This window comes from Marmota flaviventris, chromosome 6 (assembly GCF_047511675.1).
Source record: "Marmota flaviventris isolate mMarFla1 chromosome 6, mMarFla1.hap1, whole genome shotgun sequence".
NCBI lineage: Eukaryota > Metazoa > Chordata > Mammalia > Rodentia > Sciuridae > Marmota > Marmota flaviventris.
Genome location: NC_092503.1, coordinates 118,396,708 through 118,420,009, shown reverse-complemented (window position 1 = coordinate 118,420,009; position 23,302 = coordinate 118,396,708). Strand labels below are relative to the sequence as shown.

General features: G+C 38.9%; 1 protein-coding gene across 2 annotated transcripts in view; it reads left to right on the top strand.

Annotated features, from left to right (window-relative positions):
- Positions 1-23,302, top strand: part of Bltp3a (bridge-like lipid transfer protein family member 3A) — a 70,309-nt gene that overhangs the window by 5,779 nt on the left and 41,228 nt on the right. Inside the window, exons 2-4 of one of the 2 annotated variants that reach the window (XM_071613477.1) lie at positions 18,798-18,960; positions 19,062-19,100; positions 19,776-19,867. In XM_071613477.1, coding sequence (XP_071469578.1) covers positions 18,798-18,960; positions 19,062-19,100; positions 19,776-19,867 — 294 coding nt within the window. Of the gene's footprint in view, positions 1-18,797; positions 18,961-19,061; positions 19,101-19,775; positions 19,868-23,302 lie in introns of those variants that run through there. The other variant, XM_071613478.1, reaches the window with a different exon arrangement.

Below are 23,302 nucleotides of genomic sequence, written 5' to 3'. Positions count from 1 at the left end.
TTCAATCCCCAGCACCAAAAAAAAAAAAAAAAAGAAAAAAAGATGTGCTTTTATGCCTTGTTACTTTAGTGCCAAATTTGTGATATTCTTCTATATTTCACATCAAGTTTTAGACTCTATTTTCATTATTATGTAGTATTCCTTTGTGTGACTATATTTCAATTTATTTATTCATTTTACTGTTGATGGACCTGGGGATAGTTTCTCAGTTTGGTGCCATTATTATTGGGCTACTAGGTACATTCTAGTGCATATTCTTTAGTGAACAAAAGAACACATATATATTGGAGTATACATAAGCATAGAATTTCTGGATTGTAAAGTATACATATGTTGAGCTTTACTAGATATTGCCAGTTTTCCAAAGTGATTATACCAATTTGTACTTCTATTAGAAATGTCTGAGAGTTTTAGTTGTTCTATATATTTGTTACTACCTGGTAGTTTTCATCTTTTTATGTTAGCTATGCTGAAAGATGAATTTTACACACACACACACACACACACACACACACACACATCCCGGTAAGCCAGATGATCACTTCTTTTTGGTTGTTTTTGTTCAGTTTTTTTTTTTTTTTTAATGATGCTGGGAATTGAACCCAGGGCCTCGCCCAAGCTAAGCATACATTCTACCACTAAACTACATCTCCAGCCCCTGTTCAGTTTCTTAATTCTGATGTTTGTTTTTTTTTTTTAGAATTTTAATATTTATTTTTTAGTTATTGGCAGACACAACATCTTTCTTTGTATGTGGTGCTGAAGATCAAACCCAGGCTGCATGCAAGCACGCTACCGCTTGAGCCACATCCCCAGCCCAAATTCTTATGTTTTGAAATTTTAATCATAGGCCAATATTAGAATCTTGAAAATATGATCTCTTTTTGAAATAATGTTTAAATATAATGATACAATGAAAATGATTAGGATTATTTTTAAACGTTAGCCTATGACATTTCTTACTTAGAATTCATGTTGATGCTTAGCCCTCTGTCAAAATAACAGTATCAAGAGAATAGAGGTGCTGTTCTCCAAGCATATGGGTTTTTGTTAAAAACTTTGGTCTTCACACTACCCTATTTAATACTCTGGATATTAAGTAGTTGTATTCTGCTCTATAATCTTAGCACCCCATTGTTACAGTATTTCATCTTTTTTGTTGCTATTTTGTTTTTCAGTACTGGGGATTGAACCCAGGGCATCACATTGAACTCAGGGGAAGATGGGGAGCTACATCCCCCAGTCCTTCTTTTTTTATATTGAGACTAGATTTCATTAAGTTGCCAAGGCTGGCCTTGAACTTGAGATCCTCCTGCCTCAGCCTCCCAAGTAGATGAGATTACAGGCTTGTGCCACCTTGCATGGCTGCATTTCATCTTTATTATAGAAATGAAAATTTGAATTACATAGTTTTTCTACTATAATCTCTAAACTTTTCTATGAGTGATTCCCTTTTATGTAAAATGATTGTTTTGTATTAACATTTAAAGGCAATAAAATTTTAGGGGCTGGTAGTGTAGCTCAATGGTAGAGTGCTTAGCAGGTTTGAGGCCCTAGTTTCAATTTCTAATGCCACCAAACAAAAATAAATAAAAGCAATACATTTTCAGAGTGGTACTGTGGTGGGTATTTGACATACAGCAGCTTAATGTATGATCATGATAAGGGAAATTACCTTCCTTAAAAAATTGAGAAGAATGTCAACGTAGCAAAAGATTCAGGATTTGGATTTCAAAAGGAGGCTATGAATTTTGACTCTGCTGCTTCTGTGTGTTCAGAATTTTTTTTTTAGTTTCTTGAAGTTTTAGTTTTCTTATCTATGAAATGGGGAGAATAATACACATATTGTTTTGAAAATTAGAAATCACGTATAAAAGTGGTTGGTCCTGAAAAGTTTTTTTAATTAACAGTGGCCTTATCTTTACTTGTTAGAGCTGCTCAAGACAGATCATTTTAATTTTTGGAGATAACCCTTTTATCATCTTGAAGGTTGTGCCTAACTTATCCAAATGTCTGATTCTTTAAATGTTTACAAATTGTGTTTCTTAGCATTTTAATCTGGAGAGATGGAGATGAATGCTTTTACATTGGTGGGTAAAGAGGGAAGGAGTCAGAGGTTGTTCCTCTTCATCATTTCTTTTCATATCAAGACATACTACAAGGAGGAAACTTAGACCCCAGCATAGGTGAAACAGCTAAATGTATACACCGGGTTGGGCCGTTAGAGGATTTACTTTGAGAGAGTCTAACCATATACCATATTTTTAGAGTGAAAAAAATATTAGAGGTGATTTAGTTATCCTTACCTAGTATAGAACCTGGTTGAATAATAAACTGTGAGTATGGCATTAATCACTGAAAAGAAAGATTCCTTTAATCACATGCCAAATCTCTCTACTTACTGGTGTGTGACCTCCACAGCAGCAGGGACTGTGTCTCTTGACTGCTTCAAAACCAGGGAGTCTGAGGATGCTTTGAGTGGGTGACGTGGGTGCAAGAGAAGATATGTGGGTTGAAAGAACATGGTTGGAACTCAGAGAACCTTAGGCCTGATAAGTGGGGGCAGATGGGCAAGGGAATCAGTTCAGCCAGTATATTAAGGGGCCTTCTATCTCTGTGTAATGAGCGCAAGTACTTGCTACTGGTGCCAACATATACTAAAGAGCATTTTCCATTATTTGTCAATATCTGTAATAAATGGAAGAATCAAAATGTAAAGAGTATATGTTAGCAATTTAGGTACAGGGTATGTAGTTTGTACTGATTTGTTACAAAAATGGGGACAAGATATATTAGATTGATTTGTTTTATTTGCCTACATCAGTAATTTTTTTTTTCTTTTTTGTGGTACTGGGGATTTAACCCATGGAGCTACGTCCCCAGCCCTTTTTACTTTATTTTGGAGATAGGGTCTGGCTAAATTGCTGAAAGTAGTCTTGAACTTGTGATCCCCCTGCCTTAGTCTCTGGAATCATTGGGATTATAAGAGTGCACCACTCGGCTGGCTGCATCAGTGATCTTTTTACTTGTATGCTCAGTTTTTATAATAGAAGATTGGTTACATGTAACTTGGCTGGCAACCCATAAATTAAAACAAAATTGAAGAGGACATTGATGGTGAGATATCAGTGTGTTTAAGTCTGACTTAATGGAAATGCTGTGTTCCTCAAATTTATTTCTAAATTTGAAATTTGTTGTGTGTGGTCCAGTAGAAATAGTGTTATGATGTTGATTTCCAATGTTAGCCCACAAAAGTCACAATGAATTATTTATATATATATAAGTTTACAAGGTAGGTTGTTAGGGAACTCATTGTAGGAGTAGGAGAAGGTGAAGGAGGACAAGAAAAAAGAGTGAATTATTTCCTGATTCCTTGTGATAAGCTCCTTAAGATCATTGTATTTCAGCAGGAACTGTTTTTGGTTGTTTTGAGAGGTGTGATGAACTTTTTGCTGCAGCTGGGGGTTGGGGTGGGGTGGAAGTGAAGGTGGAGGTAGAGGTAGAGGGTGGTGGGCAGGGATACTACTGTGTTGCAGTATGCAGAATAATCTCACATAGGGGCTGGGGTTGTGGCTCAGCGGTAGAGCACTCGCTTCACACGTGCAAGGCCCTGGGTTTGATCCTTAGCACCCCATAAACGTAAATAAATAAAATAAAGGTATTGTGTCCAACTACGACTAAAAAATAAATCTTAAAAAAAAAAGAACCATTCTCTCAGCACATGGGGAATGTGTGACCTGCTGAGCTGTGAATGACTAGGTTGGCAGTGTGGCAGAAGCCACACCGTGTGGAAGACGTACAGACTGTAATTGATGACTGTGGCAATCTTGATAATGCAGGAACCATGAGGGATCTCAGACATTTATGTATTTTGGCAAGTAGGTAATTCTTGGAAGTATTTAATTGCAATTGTGCAAATATTATATGCTAAAGAGTCCCTCTTCCCTACTCCCTCCAACCTTTTTCCTTTTGGGGCTCTGAGACTAAGAAATTCCAAAAATAGCACTCATCCTTTTCAGCTCAGAAACTGGGCATTCTGAAAAAATACTGTTCTATTGTAGTAAGCTCCCCAATTAGGGAAGATATCAAATATATCAAGAGTTGCCACAGAGATGAACAGATAGTCCCAGAAACATTGGGTGGTTAGAAGAAAGTCGATAAGATGTTTATTTTGTGGACGCAGAATACTCTAAAGAATAAGCTAATAAATACCTATATAGCAAGGGCATTGCTTCACTAAAGAACATTTATCCTAATTTCATCAAATTATGTTAAAATGTCATTATAAATAGAATTGGAACATATGTATAGAGTAGTCCTTACGTCCTCATCCCACTCATTCTCTTCCTAAAGGTTACCACTATTCTGAATTTGTATTTACCATTTGCATGTCATTTGTGTGTATTTATTGCCTCTACATGTATAAAAGTATTATAAAGTATTTTTGTGTTTGAAAACTTATCTAAATGATATCATACAGTACATATTATTTTATAGCTTGGTTTTTTGGTTAACCTTGCTTTTTAATATATTTGTTTTGATAAGTGCAAAAAAAAAAAAAGAATCATTGTCTTTTGTCCCTTTTGACTTTTGAATGTTGTTACATGTTTACATAAGGTGAATTACCTGCTTAGATTTTATGAGCGTAGAATTTCACCTTGTTTTACATAAAAACAAAATATTGCACAGCTTTAAACTTTAGTAAATGTCCCAAGACTTCACTAAAGGGAATGGACCTTCATGAAGGAAGGTTGTTTTTAACTTTCCCATTTTGGAAAATGCTGTAACTCCTGGTAGTGTCACTTGTGATACTGAAGTCACTAATAAAATAAGCTTGTAGGGCTGGGGTTGTGGCTTAGTGATAGAGTACTTGCCTTGCGTGCGTGGGGCACTTGGTTCAATCCTCAGCACCATATAAATAAATAAAATGAAGGTATTGTGTCCATCTATAACTAAAAATAAAAATAAAATAAATTTGTATAGGTCTGTATTTGTAGCTCTTTAAGTCCTGGTGATACCACATTTGAGTGTAAGCATCTGACCACTCTGTCTTCTAGTGCGATGATGTTGGAACATTCGCATATTGGAATACAATTGATTTTCTTAGAAAATAATTTTCCAGGGGCTGGGGTTGTAGCTCAGTGGTAGAGCACTTGGCTGCATGTGTGAGGCCCTGGATTCGATCCTCAGCACCACATAAAAATAAATAAATAAAGTTATTGTGTCTATCTACAATTAAAAAGAATAAAGGGAAAATTCTTTTCTTTTTTTTTAATTTGACTTTTTTTGAAATTGTGTGTAAGTAGGTTATATATAAAACTCATTTTGTATGGTAAAAGAGGCACTGTAGAATAATTGTTTAAGAAAAAAAAAATTGCCAGGTGCAGTACTGCATGAATCTCAATAATCTCAATGACTCTGGAGGCTGAAACAGTAAGTTCAAGTCCACCAAGACCTTCAGCAATTTAGCAAGACTCTGTCTCAAAACAAAAAAATAAAAAGAACTGGGGATGTAGCTCAGAGGTAAAGCAACCCTGGGTTTAATTCCCAGTATTAAAATTAAAAAAAGAAAAAGAAAAGAAAAAGGAATTGAGGGAATTGAGTTTGTTAGGGTTGAAAACCACTTAGTGTGAAAGTTCTTTCCTTCTCTTCCTCCCTCCCTGCCTTTTTTCTTTCTTCTGGGGATTCAGTTCAGGGCCTCACCTCATGCTTATTAAGCACATGCTCTACCACTGAGCTACAACCTCAGCCCTGAAATTTCTCTTGTATGAAACCTTGAAACATCTACAGTGTGTTACTCCTTTTTGTTCCTTTTCCTCCTCTGGAGGTCCCACTTCTCATACCAGCTGTTCTGATTCGTCTCTCAGCATTCTGCTACCATGTGTGCACATCTGCCCTCAGGTGTGCATGAGCTGTTTCCCCCCACTTCCTTTTTCTCTCCCCCCCCCCCACTTTTTTTTTTTTCCAGGGCCTAGGGCTTATCTCAGGGCCTTGTGCTTTGCCACTGAGCTACATCCCAACCCCTGATTCTTTCACTTTCTAATCGGAATTTGCAATTCTTTTAAGACATATAAGATTTCAGCTAAGAAAAGGGGAAGAGAGGGCTGGGGTTGTGGCTCAGTGGCAGAGCACTTGCCTGCCATGTGTGAGGTACTGGGTTCAATCCTCAGCACCACGTAAAAATAAATAAAGGTATTGTGTCCATATACAACTAAAAAATATTAAAAAAAAAAGAAAAGGGGAAGAGAACATATTTTGTTTTTTGATGTTTTGGGAGTACTGGGGATTAAACTCGGGCACTCAACCACTGAGCCACATCCCCAGCCCTGTTTTGAATTTTATTTAGAGACAGGATCTCACTGAATTGCTTAGTGCCTTGAAGTTGCTGAGGCTGGCTTTGAACTCGCAATCCTTCTGCCTCAGCCTCCTGAGCTGCTAGGATTACAGGCATGTACTCCTGCGCCCAGTGAGAACATATTTTGGAGCAGGAATGATACCAAATAAAAGACTGGCTTTAATTTAGAATATGTCCTACAGGGTGAGCTCCCCTAAGCTACGATTAATTTAAAAACTTCGAAATCTATAGATACTCTGAAAGTTTGCTTATGTTTCCCCCAAAATTATTATTTTTTGTGGTACTGGGAATTGAACCCAGGGCCTCACATAAGCTAGGCAAGCACTGAGCTACAACTGTAGCCCATTTTAATTTTATTTTGAGTTAGGGTGTTGGTAAGTTGCCCAGGCTGACCTTGAACTTGCAATTCTCCTGCCTTAGGCTTCCACGTAGCTGGGGTTACAGGCGTATTTCATTGTGCTTGCCCCTCCCCACCTTTTTTTGATCAAGAAATATTTTTCACTGGACTCAGTGGTGGAATACTTGCCTAGCATGTGCAAGGCCCTGGGTTGCATTTCCATATAACACACACACATATATACACAGAAAGAAAGAGCTATTTTTTGTTACTGATATAAAAGGATTATACATATTTATGAGGGCATAGTGTGACCAAAATAGTTTCTGTTGTGGTGGCAGTGGGGATGAGGCAGGGGTCTGACAGCAGTTTGTGGTATGTATGAGTCATGTGAATGTTGGAGAGTTCTAATATGTAGAAAATCCACATAAGGAGGAAACGAGTTCGCCCAGGCTAAATGCCTCTGGTCATTTGGTTTAGGTGCTTTCCCAGGCAATGCCGAAAATATGCATTTCCTTTTTTCTCAGCAGAAACTCCTTCCTTCCTCCCCTCTTTCCTTCCTTGGACTTTAGTTCAGAAACACATTTCATCTGAGAAAATGTTTTGGCAGAAGTTGATAGGAAGTAAGAGGCCGGGAATGAACCATAGCTTATCTTTTTTGCTGAAGTTCAGCAGAGCCCTTCACTGTTTTCCTTCTTTTTGGCTGTGGCTCCTTAATCCTCTGACCTTAGTAAGAGAAGTTCCTCAGCCTCTTTGAGGAAGGTTTGCTGCAGGAAGGTTGGATGGACAGTTGCAGGTGGTGTGACAGCCTTTCTCAGATGCTTGGGACAGAGAGTTCAGGGAGTCTGGCTGGACTCAGACCCTGAGCTGCTATGAGGACTCTTTTTTTTTCCTTCTCCAGAGCACTCTTCATAAAGTCTCTGTTTTTGAGATTATTTGTTAATTTCTTCAGCAAACTTTTATTGTCCACTTGCATTGTGTGCCAAGTGCCAGGAACTCCAATGAGACAAGGTTTCTGTTTAGGAACCTAATTGCCAATAGACCTGTAGCCAGTGAGCTCAGTAGAACATTAGGACAGATCTCTGGAGCTGGAGGCCAGGGTCACAGATGGGGGAGAATGATGGTACCAGGCAGGGCGAGTTGCATGAACAGTGGCACTCAGTTGAGAAGTGGCAGGATGCAGTTAGGAGACCGCATATAGCTGTGTATCGTTAGAATGTATGGTGGAGGGTGGACATAGCTAGAAGTCATATTGGAAGGAGAGAGGGGAGCTGGTTCATAGAGGCCTTTTGTTTTGTTCCAAGGCATTTGGACAGTGCTCAGTTGTTCTTTGTTGCTTTCAGTTGCTACTGCCTTCGACCTGGGTCTGAGGCAGCTGGAACCTTTCCAAACCTCTACACCTTGTGTTGACTTTGTAAAAATCAGGGAGATGGCGTTATGTACAACTATAATGTACCAATAAAAAATGTGGGAAGGGCTGGGGATGTGGCTCAAGCGGTAGCACGCTCTCCTGGCATGCCTGCGGCCCGGGTTCGATCCTCAGCACCACATACAAACAAAGATGTTGTGTCCGCTGAAACCTAAAAAATAAATATTAAAAAATCTCTCTCTCTCTGTCTCTCTCTCTCTTAAAAAAAAAATGTGGGAAAAAATCAGGAAGTTAAGGCTAAGTTCTTGAGCCAGATTGCTAGATTTTGAATCCTATCTCTGTTAGTTACTAGCTCTGTGACCTTGGGCAAGTTAACCTTTCTGTGCCTTGGTGTCTTCATCATAAAATGAGGCTAATATATCATAGGGTCATTAGAGAAATACATGAAAAATGACTGGGCAAAAAATGGCGGTACACAGCCTGTAATCTCAGCTACTTGGGAGGCTGAGGCAGGAGGATCATAAGTTTGAGGACAGTTTTGGAAATTTAGTGAGTTCTTGTCTCAAAAAAAATAGGGCTGGGATTGTAGCTGGGTTCAGTACTTAGTACCACACACATAAAAGAAGTATAAAGTGGACTGGGGTGTATGTAGCTCAGTGGCAGAGTGCATGCAGGCCCTGGGTTCAATCCCCAACATTAAAAACTAAGAAAGTATGAAGTATTTAAAACAATGTTTTGTTTGTTTGTTTTTTGTTGGTGGTTTTTGGTACTGGGGATTGAACTTGGGGAAACTTAACCATTGAGATATATCTCTAGCCCTTTTTTGAATTTTATTTAGAGAAAGGGTCTCACTGAATTGCTTAGGGCCTCACTAAGTTGCTAAGGCTGGCTTTGAACTCACAATCCTCTTGCCTTAGCCTTCCAAGCTGCTAGGATTATAGGCGTGTGCCACTCGGCCTGGCTTGAAAACAATGTTTGGAATAAAGTGAGCAATTATTAAATTTAGCTGTTATTTAAAAAATATTTTTTGTTCTGAGTAGTAAAATTTTTCATATTTCTTATTTCAGTTTTATTATTAAAACTTCTGGGCAGCTTTTAGAATATACTGATTTTTGCCTCTCTCCTTTTAACACTTTGCACCTTCTAATTATCTTTAATAGGAAAACTGTGCTTTTTACCTCAGCCTTACAGAGAGATTTGTTTTCCTGTTTATAAAAGACGCTCTTAACACTGGTTTTGACGTGTTGGGCTAGTGAGACATATTACAGTTGGTTTGCAATGTGTGAAAGAGGGGGATTATTGGATATATCCTTTAGTTCATTCTACCTCTTTGGCAATTATAATTTATTGGCTTTGAATTGTTATCAACTCATTCAATAAACATTAATTGAGCATCCTTATCCTAGACTTTATGCTGGCACAGACTCAATGACACAGTTCAAGCCCTTAAGGATCTCATACCCTTTAGGGTTAGAGACCTTTTCCTTTTTTTTCCAATTTCCTCATCTTTTTAAAATTAAATTATTTATTTATTCTAATTTGTTATATACAATGGCAGAGTGCAATTCATTTCATATTACACATATAGAGCACATTTTTTCAAGTCACTGTTTGTACACTAAGTATTTTCACACCATTCGTGGAGACCTTTTTCTTTTAAATTCTTCTTTGTATATATGCTCAGCAGCTCCTTTCTATGGTGTGAACCCCCTAACCCTTGCCAGTTGAATGTGCTCTTCTCTCATGTATGTGTTCATTTAGTCATTTGTGCAGAGGAAACAACTGACAGGGCTTTTCTTTCCCCATCAGATATGTATGCTCATTTTTTTTGGGGGGGGGGGGTACCAGGATTTGAACTTAGGGGCACTTGACTACTAAGCCACATCCCCAGCTCTAGTTGGTATTTTTATTTAGAGACAGACTCTCACTGCACTGAGTTGCTTAGCACCTTGCCGTTATTTAAGTCTGGCTTTGAACTCACCATCCTCCTGCCTCAGCCTCCTAAGCTGCTGGGATTCATGCGCCACTGTGCCTGGCATGAATGCTCATTTTGAGCTGTTTTTGTCTCTTTGGGTTTTTTGTTCTGTTTTGTTTTGAGATAGGATTTCACTATGTTGCTAAGGTTGGCCTTGAACTTGTAGGCTCAAGTGATTCTTCCTCCTCAGTCTCCCAAGTAACTGGGACCACAGTATTCACCACCATGCCTGACATTTTTGTCTCTTAAAATAAAGTATTCATTTTATTTATAGTTAGGTTTTCCTCAGAAATTAAGGACGGCCTCAGTTTCCTCCTTGGGCAGTTTTTAAAGCTCAGATAATCTATGTGTTTCACTTCTCTAAATAGCTGTTTGAGGTATGTGATGAAGAAATACCAATTCTTATTCAATAGTGAATTACCAGCAATGCCTGCTAGTGGAATAGATCTTCCTATTTTGAGGGTTAACAAATGCATTTTTGCTTTGGATAATCCAGAACCTGCATGAAGCTTTTAAAAGTAGAAATCTAATAATCTGATTTCACCAACTGTCCTTGACCTAAGTTTTGGAATTGCCAAGAAACTGAAGTAAAAGAAATTAAGGGGAATATATTAGTATGACAAGAAATATTTTTAATAAAGTAAGATATGCCAAAATTTGGGTCATGAGGTACAGTCCCTTCAGGACCTGTATAGGGAGAGAAGCTGGCACCTAGTCACGTGGGAGCTGAATGGACAAAGAATTATTTGAGGAGAGAAGGCTGCAGGCAGCTGTGAGTTAGTCACTGAGGAACTCTAAGTCCTAAATGTAGAATGATCAGTGAAAGGCTATCTAGTTAGGTGGATAGGATATTATAGCCCTAATTCTAGGTGGTGGTTAAATACGTAACTGTAAATTAGATGAGGAGTCCACAGGTACAGCCTTTACACTAGGAGGCCAGATTGCAAGTATTCAGTTCCAAGAAACAAGACTGGCTCCGACTAAGATGTTACAGCTGCAGCTAAACAGGATAGAAGTTAGAAAGGCTACAGTTTTAGAGGTGGGAACTGGAGTGTTCAGCAGGGTTACTGTTGAGAATTAAGGAAAGAGGACCTCTATAGAATCCTTGTTCTGTTGATTGGCCCAGTACTGAGTGGTGGAGTAAATGAGAGTGTGGCGAGTCATGAACTGAACTGCTCCATGGGTGTGGGAATGTATGCAGTCAATTACAGGTAAAAGTATGATCCACTATGACGTCTATGAAAGAAAATTTGGTAGTATCTGTCAAAATGTAAAATGTAAGCTTCCATTTCTATGAATCTTTCCTATAGAACAAACAAATGAGAAAACTGATGATACTTTTTAATGTACAAGTGTACTACTAATAAAATCCTTGTAAAAGAGAAATTAGTACAGACTTTATTAAGTAAATTATAGTGCATCCGTAAAGGAATGTAAGGGATCTTAGCTTGAGGATAACTTTCCAATTCTTGAAAAGCATTAAAAATTTAATAATATATAAATGTTAATGAAAAGTAAAAACAAGTTTTAGAAGGATATGTGTGGAATAATTCTATTTTATACATCTGTCTAGATATATAGTTTTTTTTTTTTTTTTTTTTGGGTGGGGGGTTACTGGGGATTAAAACCAGGACAGCTAAATTCCCAGTTATTTTAATTTTTTTTCATTTTGAGACACTGTCATGCTAAGTTGCTTAGGCTTCGAACTTCTGATCCTCCTGCGTTAGCCTCCTGAGTCATTGGGATTACAGGTGTGAGCCATTGTGCCAAGCTTATAATTACTTCTGTGTGTTGGAAACTATCATTTCTTTTTATGCCTCTTTATATTGTTTAACTTTTATAATAAACCTTTCACCAGTAGACCAAGAGGATAACTTGTATAATTTCTTTTTTTTAATCTTTATTTATTAATTTTTATGTGGTATTGCGGATCGAACCCATTGCCTCACATGTGCAAGGCAGGTGCTCTACCACTGAGCTATAGCTCCAGCCCAGACTTGTACAATTTCTTTCTTTCTTCCTTTCTTTCTTGTGCTGGGGATTGAATCCAGGGCCTTGCACATGCTAAGCATGCTCTTTACCACTGAACCACACTCCTGGACCCCTCTTAGGATTCCTCCCTCTTCACCTTTGTTTCTGATGTGCCCATCTATCATGCTGTTCTGAGAGGGTGCATTTATGCACATGTGGTCATATGTGTTTTTGGTAACTCATGTTATAATTGCCTCTTAGAGAAAGACATAAAATCAATTAAATCTACTAGGAAAGGATCTACTATGAATTGGAGCTTATCTTGTATCAAGCTGCCCCTCTCTCAGATAACTGTTTTGAATTCTGGATAATATGTTAAAAAAAAAAAAAAACTACTTGAAGATGTTGGAAAGTGATCACATCAGGCATAAAGTGACAGGGAACTTGAAAGATGGGAACTGTTGGGTAAGATTCTTATTTGTATTGTTGTTTTGCCCAAGGGTCTTTGGCAATTTGCATGGTGATGGTGCTAGCACTCAAGCAAAAGTCCACAATCTTACTCACTGGAGGAGTCAGAGGATGAAGTTTAGGGCTAAAGAACGGCTGGAAAAAGGAGGGGGAAGTCTCAGGAAGGAGGATATAGCAGAACAGGGAGCTCTAAAGTTTGCTTCTAAACTCTGTCCAAATCCTGATACATAGGGGGGAAAGACTTCATGGAACCTAGAAAAAGCAATAGTTGTACACAGTGGTACATGTCTGTACTATAATTCCAGCAACTTGAGAGACTGAGGCAGGAGGAGCACAAGTTCTAAGCCAGCCTTAGTAACTTAGTGAATCCCTAAGCAACTTAATGGGATCCTGTCTCAAAATAAAAATTAAAAAGGGCTGGGGATGTTGCTCAGTTATAAAGTGCTCTTGGGTTCAATCCCCAGCAGCCCCCTTGAAAGAAGAAGTAGGGCCGGGGAGGAGGAGGAGGAGTTTGCATTTTTCAACTATTCCTCCTCCCCACCCTCTTCCCCAGGTATGCTTTACCACTGAGCTTAAATTGTTTTGTTTTTTGAATTTTGAGACAGGTCTAAGACCTGTGTTATGTGAACTTGTGTTATGTCAAATTCAAAGCCTGCCTCGGCAACTTATCAAGGCCCTGAGCAACTTAACAAGACCCTGTCTCAAAATATACGAAGGGCTGGGGATGTGGCTCAGTGGTTAAGCACCCCTGGGTTCAGTCACTGGTATCTAAAAAAACAAACAAACAAACCAAAACCCTACGGTAATGGGAATAGTGTGATATTTGCATAAATATATAGTAGATCAGATAAACTAAATAGTTCAGAAATGAGCCAGTGTATATAAATTGCACCTCAAACGGCACAAAACCTGTTTAAAAACCCGACATTGTGAAGAACAAACAAAAATCTAGAAGTTTTCTCTTAAGAAAGGCATATAAAATCTGTTCCTGCAGAAGTTTTGAGAATGAAACCAATTAGAGCAAAGCACCAAGAGTGAGTGGCATGTTCTGTCCCATTATTTGGGAATGGAGCAGTGTTAGTGACATTAGTGATTTTGTTTGGTTTGGATGATGCAGGGGATCCTTCTGTCTAAACCAGATGCTTCAGAGTTGTGTTTTGTCTTTGCTTAAAGACAGCTTATGTTGTGGCTGAACAGTAAAAATACTTTGATCTAGATTTCCTTAAGAAGCAGTTTAATCTTATCCTCCTTGACTTAGAAATCAAGGCCTGGGCTGTGATCACCTCAGGACAAAGGTTACTGAAGGAAGCAAAGTGGTTTGTGGACCTTTTTATTTTTTGTTTGTGGCGTTATGGATTTAATTCACAGGTATTTTACCTCTGGGCTATATTCCCAGCCCTGTTTTTAATTTTAAGTCAGAGTCTCACTAAGTTGCTGAGGCTGGCCTCCAACTTGTGATCCTCCTGCTTCAGCCTCTGAATTGCCTGGGATTATAGACATGTGCCACCATGCCCAGACCTTTTTAAATTTTTTCTATGAGAGTTCAATTTCTATGAGACTGATTATTTTAATTTGCCCTATGATTAGTAATGAAGGTTATGAATTAATGGGGGCAGGATAGTGAGAGAGTTGATTGAATTCTGGGTCAAGTCCCTTTTCTGTCATTTAGAGTCCCACGTTTACAGCTGTCTGGCTATGAGTCTTGGGCAAGCCATTTAACCCTGACCATTTGTTTTCCTCATTTGCAAATTATAGATTTGGAAGAAATGAATATTTTAAATCCCTTCTAGCTCTGAAATTCTGAAAATCTGCAAATTCTCAATGTTAGGAAGTATGCCTGAGAGCCTTTCTCTGTTGTCTCTTTGGCAGATTGCAATCCTCTGGCAGAGATGAAACTTGATCAAAATCTGTTTTTCCAATTTGATTTCATCTTAGCTTCTTTACTTCGTAACAGTAACAGATGGCCAGGAAATGTTTTCCCACATACTTGAAGTGGAATAAATAGCAGGCTGCCATTAGCCTTTTTAGCCACCCTTGGACTGACTGATATCATCCTTGATTAGGAATATAAATGCTGAATAATGTTTGTGCCAGGGACCATGATTCTTCTCAAGAATTCAATATCTTAAGCTGGGTGAGGTGGCGCGCTTCTGTAATCCTAGTGGTTGGGAGGCTGGGGCAGGAGGATCACGAGTTCAAAGTCAGCCTCACAAAAGCAAGGCGCCTAAGCAACTCAGTGAGACTCTGTCTTTAAATAAAATACAAAAAACAGGGCTGGGGGTGTGTCTCAGCTCAAATGCCATAATTTTATTCTTTTTTAATGCTGAGTGATATTCCATTGTATATATATACCACAGTTTCTTTATCCATTCACTTATTGAAGGGCGTCTAGGTTGGTTCCACAGTTTAGCTATTGTGAATAGAGCTGCTATAAATATTGATGTGGCTGTGTCACTTTAGTATGCTAGTTTAAAGTCTTTTGAGTATAGACCAAGGAGTGGGATAGTTGGGTCAAATGGTTCCATTCCAAGTTTTCTAAGGAATCGCCAAACTGCTTTCCAGAGTGGTTGCACCAATTTGCAGTCCCCCCAGCAATGTATGAGTGTGCTTTTTCCTCCACATCCTCACCAACACTTTGTTTGTATTCTTGATAACTGCCATTCTGACTGGTGTGAGATGAAATCTTAGTTTTGTTTTGATTTGCATTTTTCTAAATACTAGATATGTTGTACATTTTTTCATATATTTGTTGATTGAGTGTATATCTTCTTCTGAGAAGTGTCTGTTCAGCTTCGTAGCCCATTTATTGATTGGGTTGTTAGTTTTTTTGGTGTTAAGTTTTTTGAGTTCTTTATATATCCTGGAGATTGGTGCTCTATCTGATGTGCATGTGGCAAAAATTTGCTCCCCAAATGTAGGCTCTCTCTTCACCTCATTGATTGCTTCTTTTGCTGAGAAGAAGCTTTTTAGTTTGAATCCATCCTATTTATTAATTGTTGATTTTATTTCTTGTGCTTTAGGAGTCTTGTTAAAGAAGTTGGGGCCTAATCCAACGTGATGAAGATTTGGGCCTACTTTTTCCTCTATTAGGCACAGGGTCTCTGGTCAAATTCCTAGGTCCTTGATTCACTTTGAGTTAAGTTTTGTGCATGGTGAGAGACAGGGGTTTAGTCTCATTTTGCTGCATATGGATTTCCAGTTCTCCCAGCACCATTTGTTGAAGAGGCTCTCTTTTCTCCAGTGTATGTTTTTGGTGCTTTTGTCTGGTATGAGATAACTGTATTTATGTGGGTTTGTCTCTGTGTTCTCCATTCTGTACCATTTGTTTACATGTCTATTTTGGTGCTAGGAATTCCTTTTTTTTTTTTTTTTTTTAAATATTTTTGTAGTTGTAGATGGACAGAATGCCTTTGTTTGTTTATTTTTATGTGGTGCTAAGGATCAAACCCAGTGCCTTACACATGCTAGGCAAGTGCTCTGCTACTGAGCTACAGCTTCAGTTCCCCAGGAATTCTTTATTTTTATTTTTAGAGAGAGAGAGAGAGAGAGAGAGAGAGAGAGAGAGAATTTTTTAATATTTATTTTTTAGTTTTCGGCGGACCCAACATCTTTGTTTGTATGTGGTGCTGAGGATCGAACCCTGGCCGCACGCATGCCAGGCGAGCGCGCTACCGCTTGAGCCACATCCCCAGCCCTCCCCAGGAATTCTTAACTGAAGAATTTTTTGAGACACTAATAAGGTGGTATCCATTTTTCATTGAATTCTAAAAATAAATTGGTAAGTTAAAAAGCAGATATAGTCAAGTGCTGCATACCAACATTTTGGTCATTGAGCAACCACATCTGTGGAGGTCTAGTATCTAGGTTTGTGTAAGTACACTCTGATGTTGGCACAATGACAGAATTGCCTAATGATGCATTGTTCAGAACTGACACATGACTGGATAACGTCACTAAACAGGAAAACAAGTCTATGGTGGTCCGACAGACAAACATGTACTATGAGCCATCTTAGAGTGGACTTGGAAAAGTCCTGGTGGTTTAGCACTCTTAGCTTTTGTTATTTATCATCTACTTGATGGCATGGAGCCCCCTGTGGTCTGTTATTTGCATCTTGGTAGAGACTTGGTGTCAGCCCTGATGTACTTAGGAAAGATTTTATTAATTTGATTGGGTTGGTAAAGTGCAGAAAGGTTTTTGATAGCATTACATTATGACTCTAAAAAAAAATTTTTTTTTTTTTTTTTGAGGTTTATCCTTCTTACATGGGTTAAGCAGACCATGGTTGATTGTAAAAGGGAAAAGATGTCCTCCAACCATTTCTGAAACATCTTATAAATTTATTCTGTGGCAGGTTTGTTTTGGAAGGGAGTATTCATACTGTTAGAACAGATGCTTGTAGAAGCCAATGCCAGTGAGCTGTCCCGAGTTCATATTGTGATTACCTCTTCCTGCCCTATCACTTGGGGCAAATTCACAGCTGAGCCTCATACTCTTCCTTTGTATAATGGGGATAATAATTTCTGCCTCATATGGGGTATTGTAAAGATTCATTGAGATAATGTTAATAAAGAACCTTCCTTTTGTACCTGGTACAAAGTATGGTGTCATCATTATTAGCAGTTTGGTTCTGTTTGGTCCAGGTCAGGTGAGGAGGCTTTCTCCCACTTGTGAAATAGAAAATAAAAATGACATTTTAAAAAATATTTTTTATTGTTAAGGGACGTTTATTTATTTATTTATTTGTTTGTTTGTTTGTATGTGGTGCTGAGAATCAAACCCAGTGCCCCATGCATGCTAGGCAAGCACGCCACCACTGAGCCACAACCCCAGCCCTAAAAATGACATTTTTTTTGGCTGAGGATGTGGCTAAATTGTAGAGTGCTTGCCTAGTATGCATGTTGCCCTGGATTTAATCCTCCACACTGTAAAACAAAACAAAACAAACCCCACAAATATTTAAAGTTGTTGTGATCATCTAAATAAAGATGTTAAATCAGCATTCTTATGGTCCACGTGGAGTAAAATGGGAAGAAGTTAGGAGGGAAGACTTACTGTGGGTTATTCATGGCCAGGCAATTGACCTATAGTTTCCCATGTAGACCACGGTCATGTCGATGGCACTATTAGGGTGCATACAGTTCAGCAGCTTTCCTCTGCCCTCTGTATTTCCTTCACATTAGCCCCTCGGCTCAGGGGCTTGATGAGAGCCAGGATCAGTCCCTTCGGGAAGACTACAGGTGATAGTTTGTTCTTTGATCACATCAGTAATGGTATATGTAAGCATCAGGGATTTTATTTTACCCTGCTTAATAAGCCCATTATTAGCCAGCTACTATTTTGTGCTGCATAGAACTTCCTCTTCTGTTGCTTCAGGTAATATTAGAAAACAATGGTTCACTTTCTGAGATATCCTGATCTTCTGTTCTCCTGTCTCTACTTTTATTTGGCTTATCTCTTCTTCCTTTTCTTTTTCTCCCCATTCCCTTCCCTCCACTCCCCTTCCTGCTTCTTACCTCCTCTTTCTTTTGTACTGGAGATTGACCCCCAGGGTCATTCTACCATGGAGTTACAGTCTCTTTTTATTTTTTTGAGGCAAGGTTTCACTAAGTTGCCCAGGCTAGCCTCAGAATTGCTATCTTCCTGCCTCAGCCTCCTGAGTAGGGATTAGGGCCATGCATTTCTGTTATCCCTAACTTGATTCTTTTCTGTATAGGAATCTTGCCTAGGAAGGAGCTTTGGAAGGTTAATTTCATGAGTTTCTAGGACCGCAGTGTCCCAGAGTCTTACTGGAGACCCTTTGTGGTAGACAAAACCCCTCCCAGTTTGTTTTTCTGATTTTCATTTAATACTGGTTGGCTATCTTGGAATTCCTCTGTTCCCAGGCTTGTCAGGCTTCCCTCTGTTTGTCTGACAGCTGCATGTAGCACTCATGTCAAATGAGTGCTGGTGTTTTTACCAAACTGTAGCACATGAGGATTTATAAGGATACTTTATCTTCTAGTTTTCTTGTAAATGTCAACCATGACCCTTCTGTGCTGCTGTTTAGTTGTTCTATTTTTATGTGGAGATTCAGAAATATCAAAATAGTGGCTTGCCATTGCTACAGGCATTTCCCCAGCGTCCCCACAGTAGGATTGAATAGGACGACAGGATGATAGATCTCACCTAAAATCTTACGTGGTGTAGAGACAGTGTGGTCATTAGTCAATATTTGTTCTTGAACTTTCTCTTTACTCTGAATTCAGAAATGTTAGTGATTATGATGTTCATTTAGCAGATTCTCATGGATATAATAGCTTCTTGTCATTACTCTTTTCAGGTTCACTAAGAATCTTTCCCCGGACAAAATCAACTTGAGTACCCTGAAGGGGGAGGGTCAGCTCACCAACTTGGAGCTGGATGAAGAGGTTCTACAGAATGTGCTGGAACTGCCCACATGGTTAGCCATCACTCGGGTCTACTGCAACAGGGCCTCCATCCGGGTGAGAACAGGGGTCAGAGTGCTGCTGCTGCCTTTGGCCAGTAGGCCTGCCTTCTCCAAGGGCAGCTCCCACATCCCTGAGTTTTTGCTTTCCTCTTTCAGATCCAGTGGACAAAGTTGAAGACACACCCAATTTGCTTGGTAATGGCCTTTCTTGATTGCGAGTAATCAAATGGGGATGGCTAGGGTAGACTTTCAAAAGGTAGGAGAGAAGATGAGGAAGAATCCTGATAGGCTGACCCTTTTGGGAGTGGTAGGTACTTATTTATGGCCCTGTGAGCTTCTCTCTGAGATAGAGTGATGATTGTTGTCCTGGCTTATCCTGGAACTGCTGGGCGGGGTAAGAATCAGCATTGAGACTCATAAGCCCCATGAGGTATTACCTGCCCCCCACAGTATTGGGGTCTGAACTTAGGGGCACTCTGCCACTAAGCTATGTCCTCAGCCCTTTTTTTAAATTTTATTTGAGGCAAATTTTTACAGGTTGCTCAGGCCAGGAAGGAATTCTTCCATCTTGGGCGTGTCAGATGCCCTTTTGTTTCCCTACTGTGTTGATCTTCCTGCCTCATCTCCCTGAGCAGCTGGGATTACAGGTGTGTTCCAACACCCCTGGCTATTATTATTATTATTTAAAATAATAATTTTTGCTGCTTGTGCTCTATCCTTAGACTTCCCTGTTTTCCCTTGGAATCCTGACAGGGAAAGTTAGGAGTTCAGTTTCTGTTGACTTTTGGGTGATTATCAGCACGAAGTCTGCTGTCTTATGTGCTGTGTGGTTTTGTGCACGTGCTTAGCTCTGCATGGCTTTTATTCCAGTGTCTGGATAAGGTAGAGGTGGAGATGAAGACGTGTGAGGAGCCTCGGCCCCCCAATGGACAGTCTCCCATTGCCCTTGCTTCAGGACAGAGGTTAGTTGCTTTGAGCCCTGTTATTTCCAACATATGTACTGCTCCAGATTGCCTTTGTAGTTAAAAAATAAATTGTTTTTGTTATAGAATTTTTCAAATGTACACCAACATGGATAATAGTGTAATGAATTTCTATGTACCCAACGTCAGCGGTTACCAACATAGAATTTTTCAAATGTACACCAACATGGAGAATAGTGTAATGAATTTCTATGTACCCAACGTCAGCGGTTACCAACATAGAATTTTTCAAATGTACACCAACATGGAGAATAGTGTAATGAATTTCTATGTACCCAACGTCAGCGGTTACCAACACTTTGCTATTCTTTTTTCATCTTTCTTCTGCCACTTTGCTTGTGTGCACTGTAGTACTTGAAAACAAATCTCTGACACCATGTGATTCCACCTGTAAATATTCTATATCATATGTCTTTAATAGACAAAGATTGGCAAAAAAATACTATTTTCACATTTAGTAGAATAAACAAGAATTCTTTAATATCACCTAATATCTATTTCATAATCAATTTTCCTAAATTATCTCTATTTTTTTTTAGGACTAAATGGGTAGAGTGCTTACCTAGCACGTGCAAGTCCTTAGGTCCCTAGGTTTCATCCTTAGCACTGCAGAACACCCACACCGCGCCCCCCCCCCGCCCCGCACACACATACATTTTTTTAAAATTATTTTTTTAGTTGTAGTTGGACACAATACCTTTATTTATTTATTTTTATGTGGTGCTGAGGATTGAACCCAGGGCCCTGCACATGCTAGGCAAGCGCTCTACCGCTGAGCCACAGCGTCAGCCCCACACATACATTTTTTAACAGTACAATGTAGATCAAAACAGATCCACACATTACATTACATTTGGGTCACATGCTTTTAAAAAATTCTTTTAATGTACTGTCTCCCTCCAACACCCCCCCCCCCTTTTTTTTTTTCAGTGCTGTGGATTGGACCCAGGGCCTCCTGCATGCTAAGCTAGTATTCTACCACCAAGGCTCACCCCTAGCCCTAACATACACACTTTTTGTTTCTCTCCCACTACTGGGTATTGAATCCAGGGGCACTCAACTATGGAGCTACATTCCTAGCCTTTTTAAATTTTTTTTTTTTTTAAAGAGAGAGAGTGAGTTTTTTAATATTTATTTTTTAGTTTTCGGTGGTTACAACATCTTTATTTTATTTTTTATGTGGTGCTGAGATTGAACCCAGCACCCTGCACATGCCAGGCGAGCACGCTACTGCTTGAGCCACATCCCCAGCCCGCCTTTTTAAATTTTGAGACAGGATCTCACTTAAGTTGCCTATGCTGGCCTCAAAGTTGAGGTCCTCTTGATTCAGCCTCCTGAGTAGCTAGGAATACAAGTGTGTGCCTGAAGGCAAGTTTTCTGCTTCTTCTTTTTTTTTTTTTCCCCTTAGTTGTAGTTGGACACAATACCTTTATTTTGTTTATTTATTTTTATGTGGTGCTAAGGATTGAACTCAGAGCTTCGCATGTGCTAGGCGAGTGATCTACCGCTGAGCCACAACCCCAGTCCCAAGTTTTCTGCTTCTTATGAGGACAACCATCATTGGGTTATAACCCGCCCTAATCTAGTATTCATCTTTAAAAAATTTTTTTTGTAGTCGTAGATGGACAGTGTGCCTTTGTTTGTTTATTTATTTAAATATTTATTTTTTAGTTATAGGTAGACACAATATCTTTATTTTATTTTTCTGTGTGCTGACGATTGAATGCAGTGTCTCACGCATGTCAGGCGAGTGCTGTACCTCTGAGCCACAACCCCAGTCCCTATTTGTTTATTTTTATGTGGTGCTAAGGATGGAACCCAGTGCCTTACACATGCTAGGCAAGCGCTCTGCTGCTGAGCTATAGCCCCAGCCCCTAGTATTCATCTTAACTTGATTATATCTGCAAAGACTCTGCACCACTGTGCCTGGCTATATATACACATATTTAAAAAAAATTTTTTTTAGATGTTGATGGACCTTTATTTTATTCATTTATTATGTTGATGGACCTTTATTTTATTCATTTATTTATATGGATCGAACCCAGTACCTCACACATGCTAGGCAAGCGCTCTACCAACTTAGCCACAACCGCAGCCTGACACACACACACACACACACACACACACACCCCTTTTCTTTTTAAAAATATTTTTTTATTTACACTTGGACACAATATCTTTATTTTATTTCTTTATTTATATGTGGTGCTGAGGATCGAACCCAGCGCCTCTCAAGTTAGGCGGGCGCTCTACTGCTGAGCCACAACCCCAGCCCCACATACACGTCTTTTGATGTACCATTTATTCTTTTTTAAAAATAGTTTTTTAGTTGTAGTTGGACAAGATGGCTTTGTTTTACTTATTTTTATGTGGTGTTGAGGATCGAACTCAGAGCCTCGCACATGCTAGACAAGTGCTGTACCTCTGAGCCACAACCCCAGCCTCCATTTATTCTTTATAGAAAATAATTTTTCTAATCCCTCATTTTGTATTTTGGCTGATTATCCTCAATGTATCATTGAAAATGTTTCTTGTTTAATCTGGTAGTTACATTTTAAGGCTTTACCTGATCAAAACATTTTTTTTCTTTGTAAGAATAATTCCAAGGGGTAAGGGATCTCCCTTGGTCCTCTTTTATACAGTAACTAATCCCATCGATGAAGGCCTTACCACATGTCCTGATCACATTCCAAAGGTTTCATCTCCTAGAACCTTCAAGAATCAGGTCTCAGTGTATGATGAAGCCAGGGGACATGGACATTTAGACCATTGCACTGAGTCACAATCCACTGTGAACACACACCACAACTTGTTTCTGTCTTTGCTTGTTGATGGTTATTTTATTTCTATTTTTTGGCTATTGTGAATAATGTGACTGTAAGCATTTGTATAGCAGTTTTTATGTGGTTATGTCTGTTATTTCTCTTCGGAAAATACTTAGGAATGGAATTGTTGGGTGCTATATTATTTAACTTTTTAAGAAAATGCTAAACTTTTCTGAATGATTTACCATTTTATATTCTTTTTACATTTTACATTCTTTTTATACATTTTACATTTTTTAATCCCATTCTTAACATTTACTTTTTAAACAGATTTGTTGTATGTCACATCTTTATCTTTATAGTCATCATTATTTTTGATGCTCAGATGTCCTCCTATCTGGAGCCTTTCTAAGTGAGCTCCTATGTCCTGTGGAAAAGACCTCAGTAATCCTTCTGCATTTAGAGAGAAAAAGATATTTCAGGCTTCTCTCGTGTATCTTTGTCCTGGATTAGACATTTCTTCAGGGACCCCTGATTTATTTAGTGAGAAATGCTGTTGAGAGTCTATTGTCTGGGCAAAATTGTGTTTATTGAATTGTCATTGCTTTAATCCCGTTTCAGTATTTTGTATTAGAAAAGAGCAATT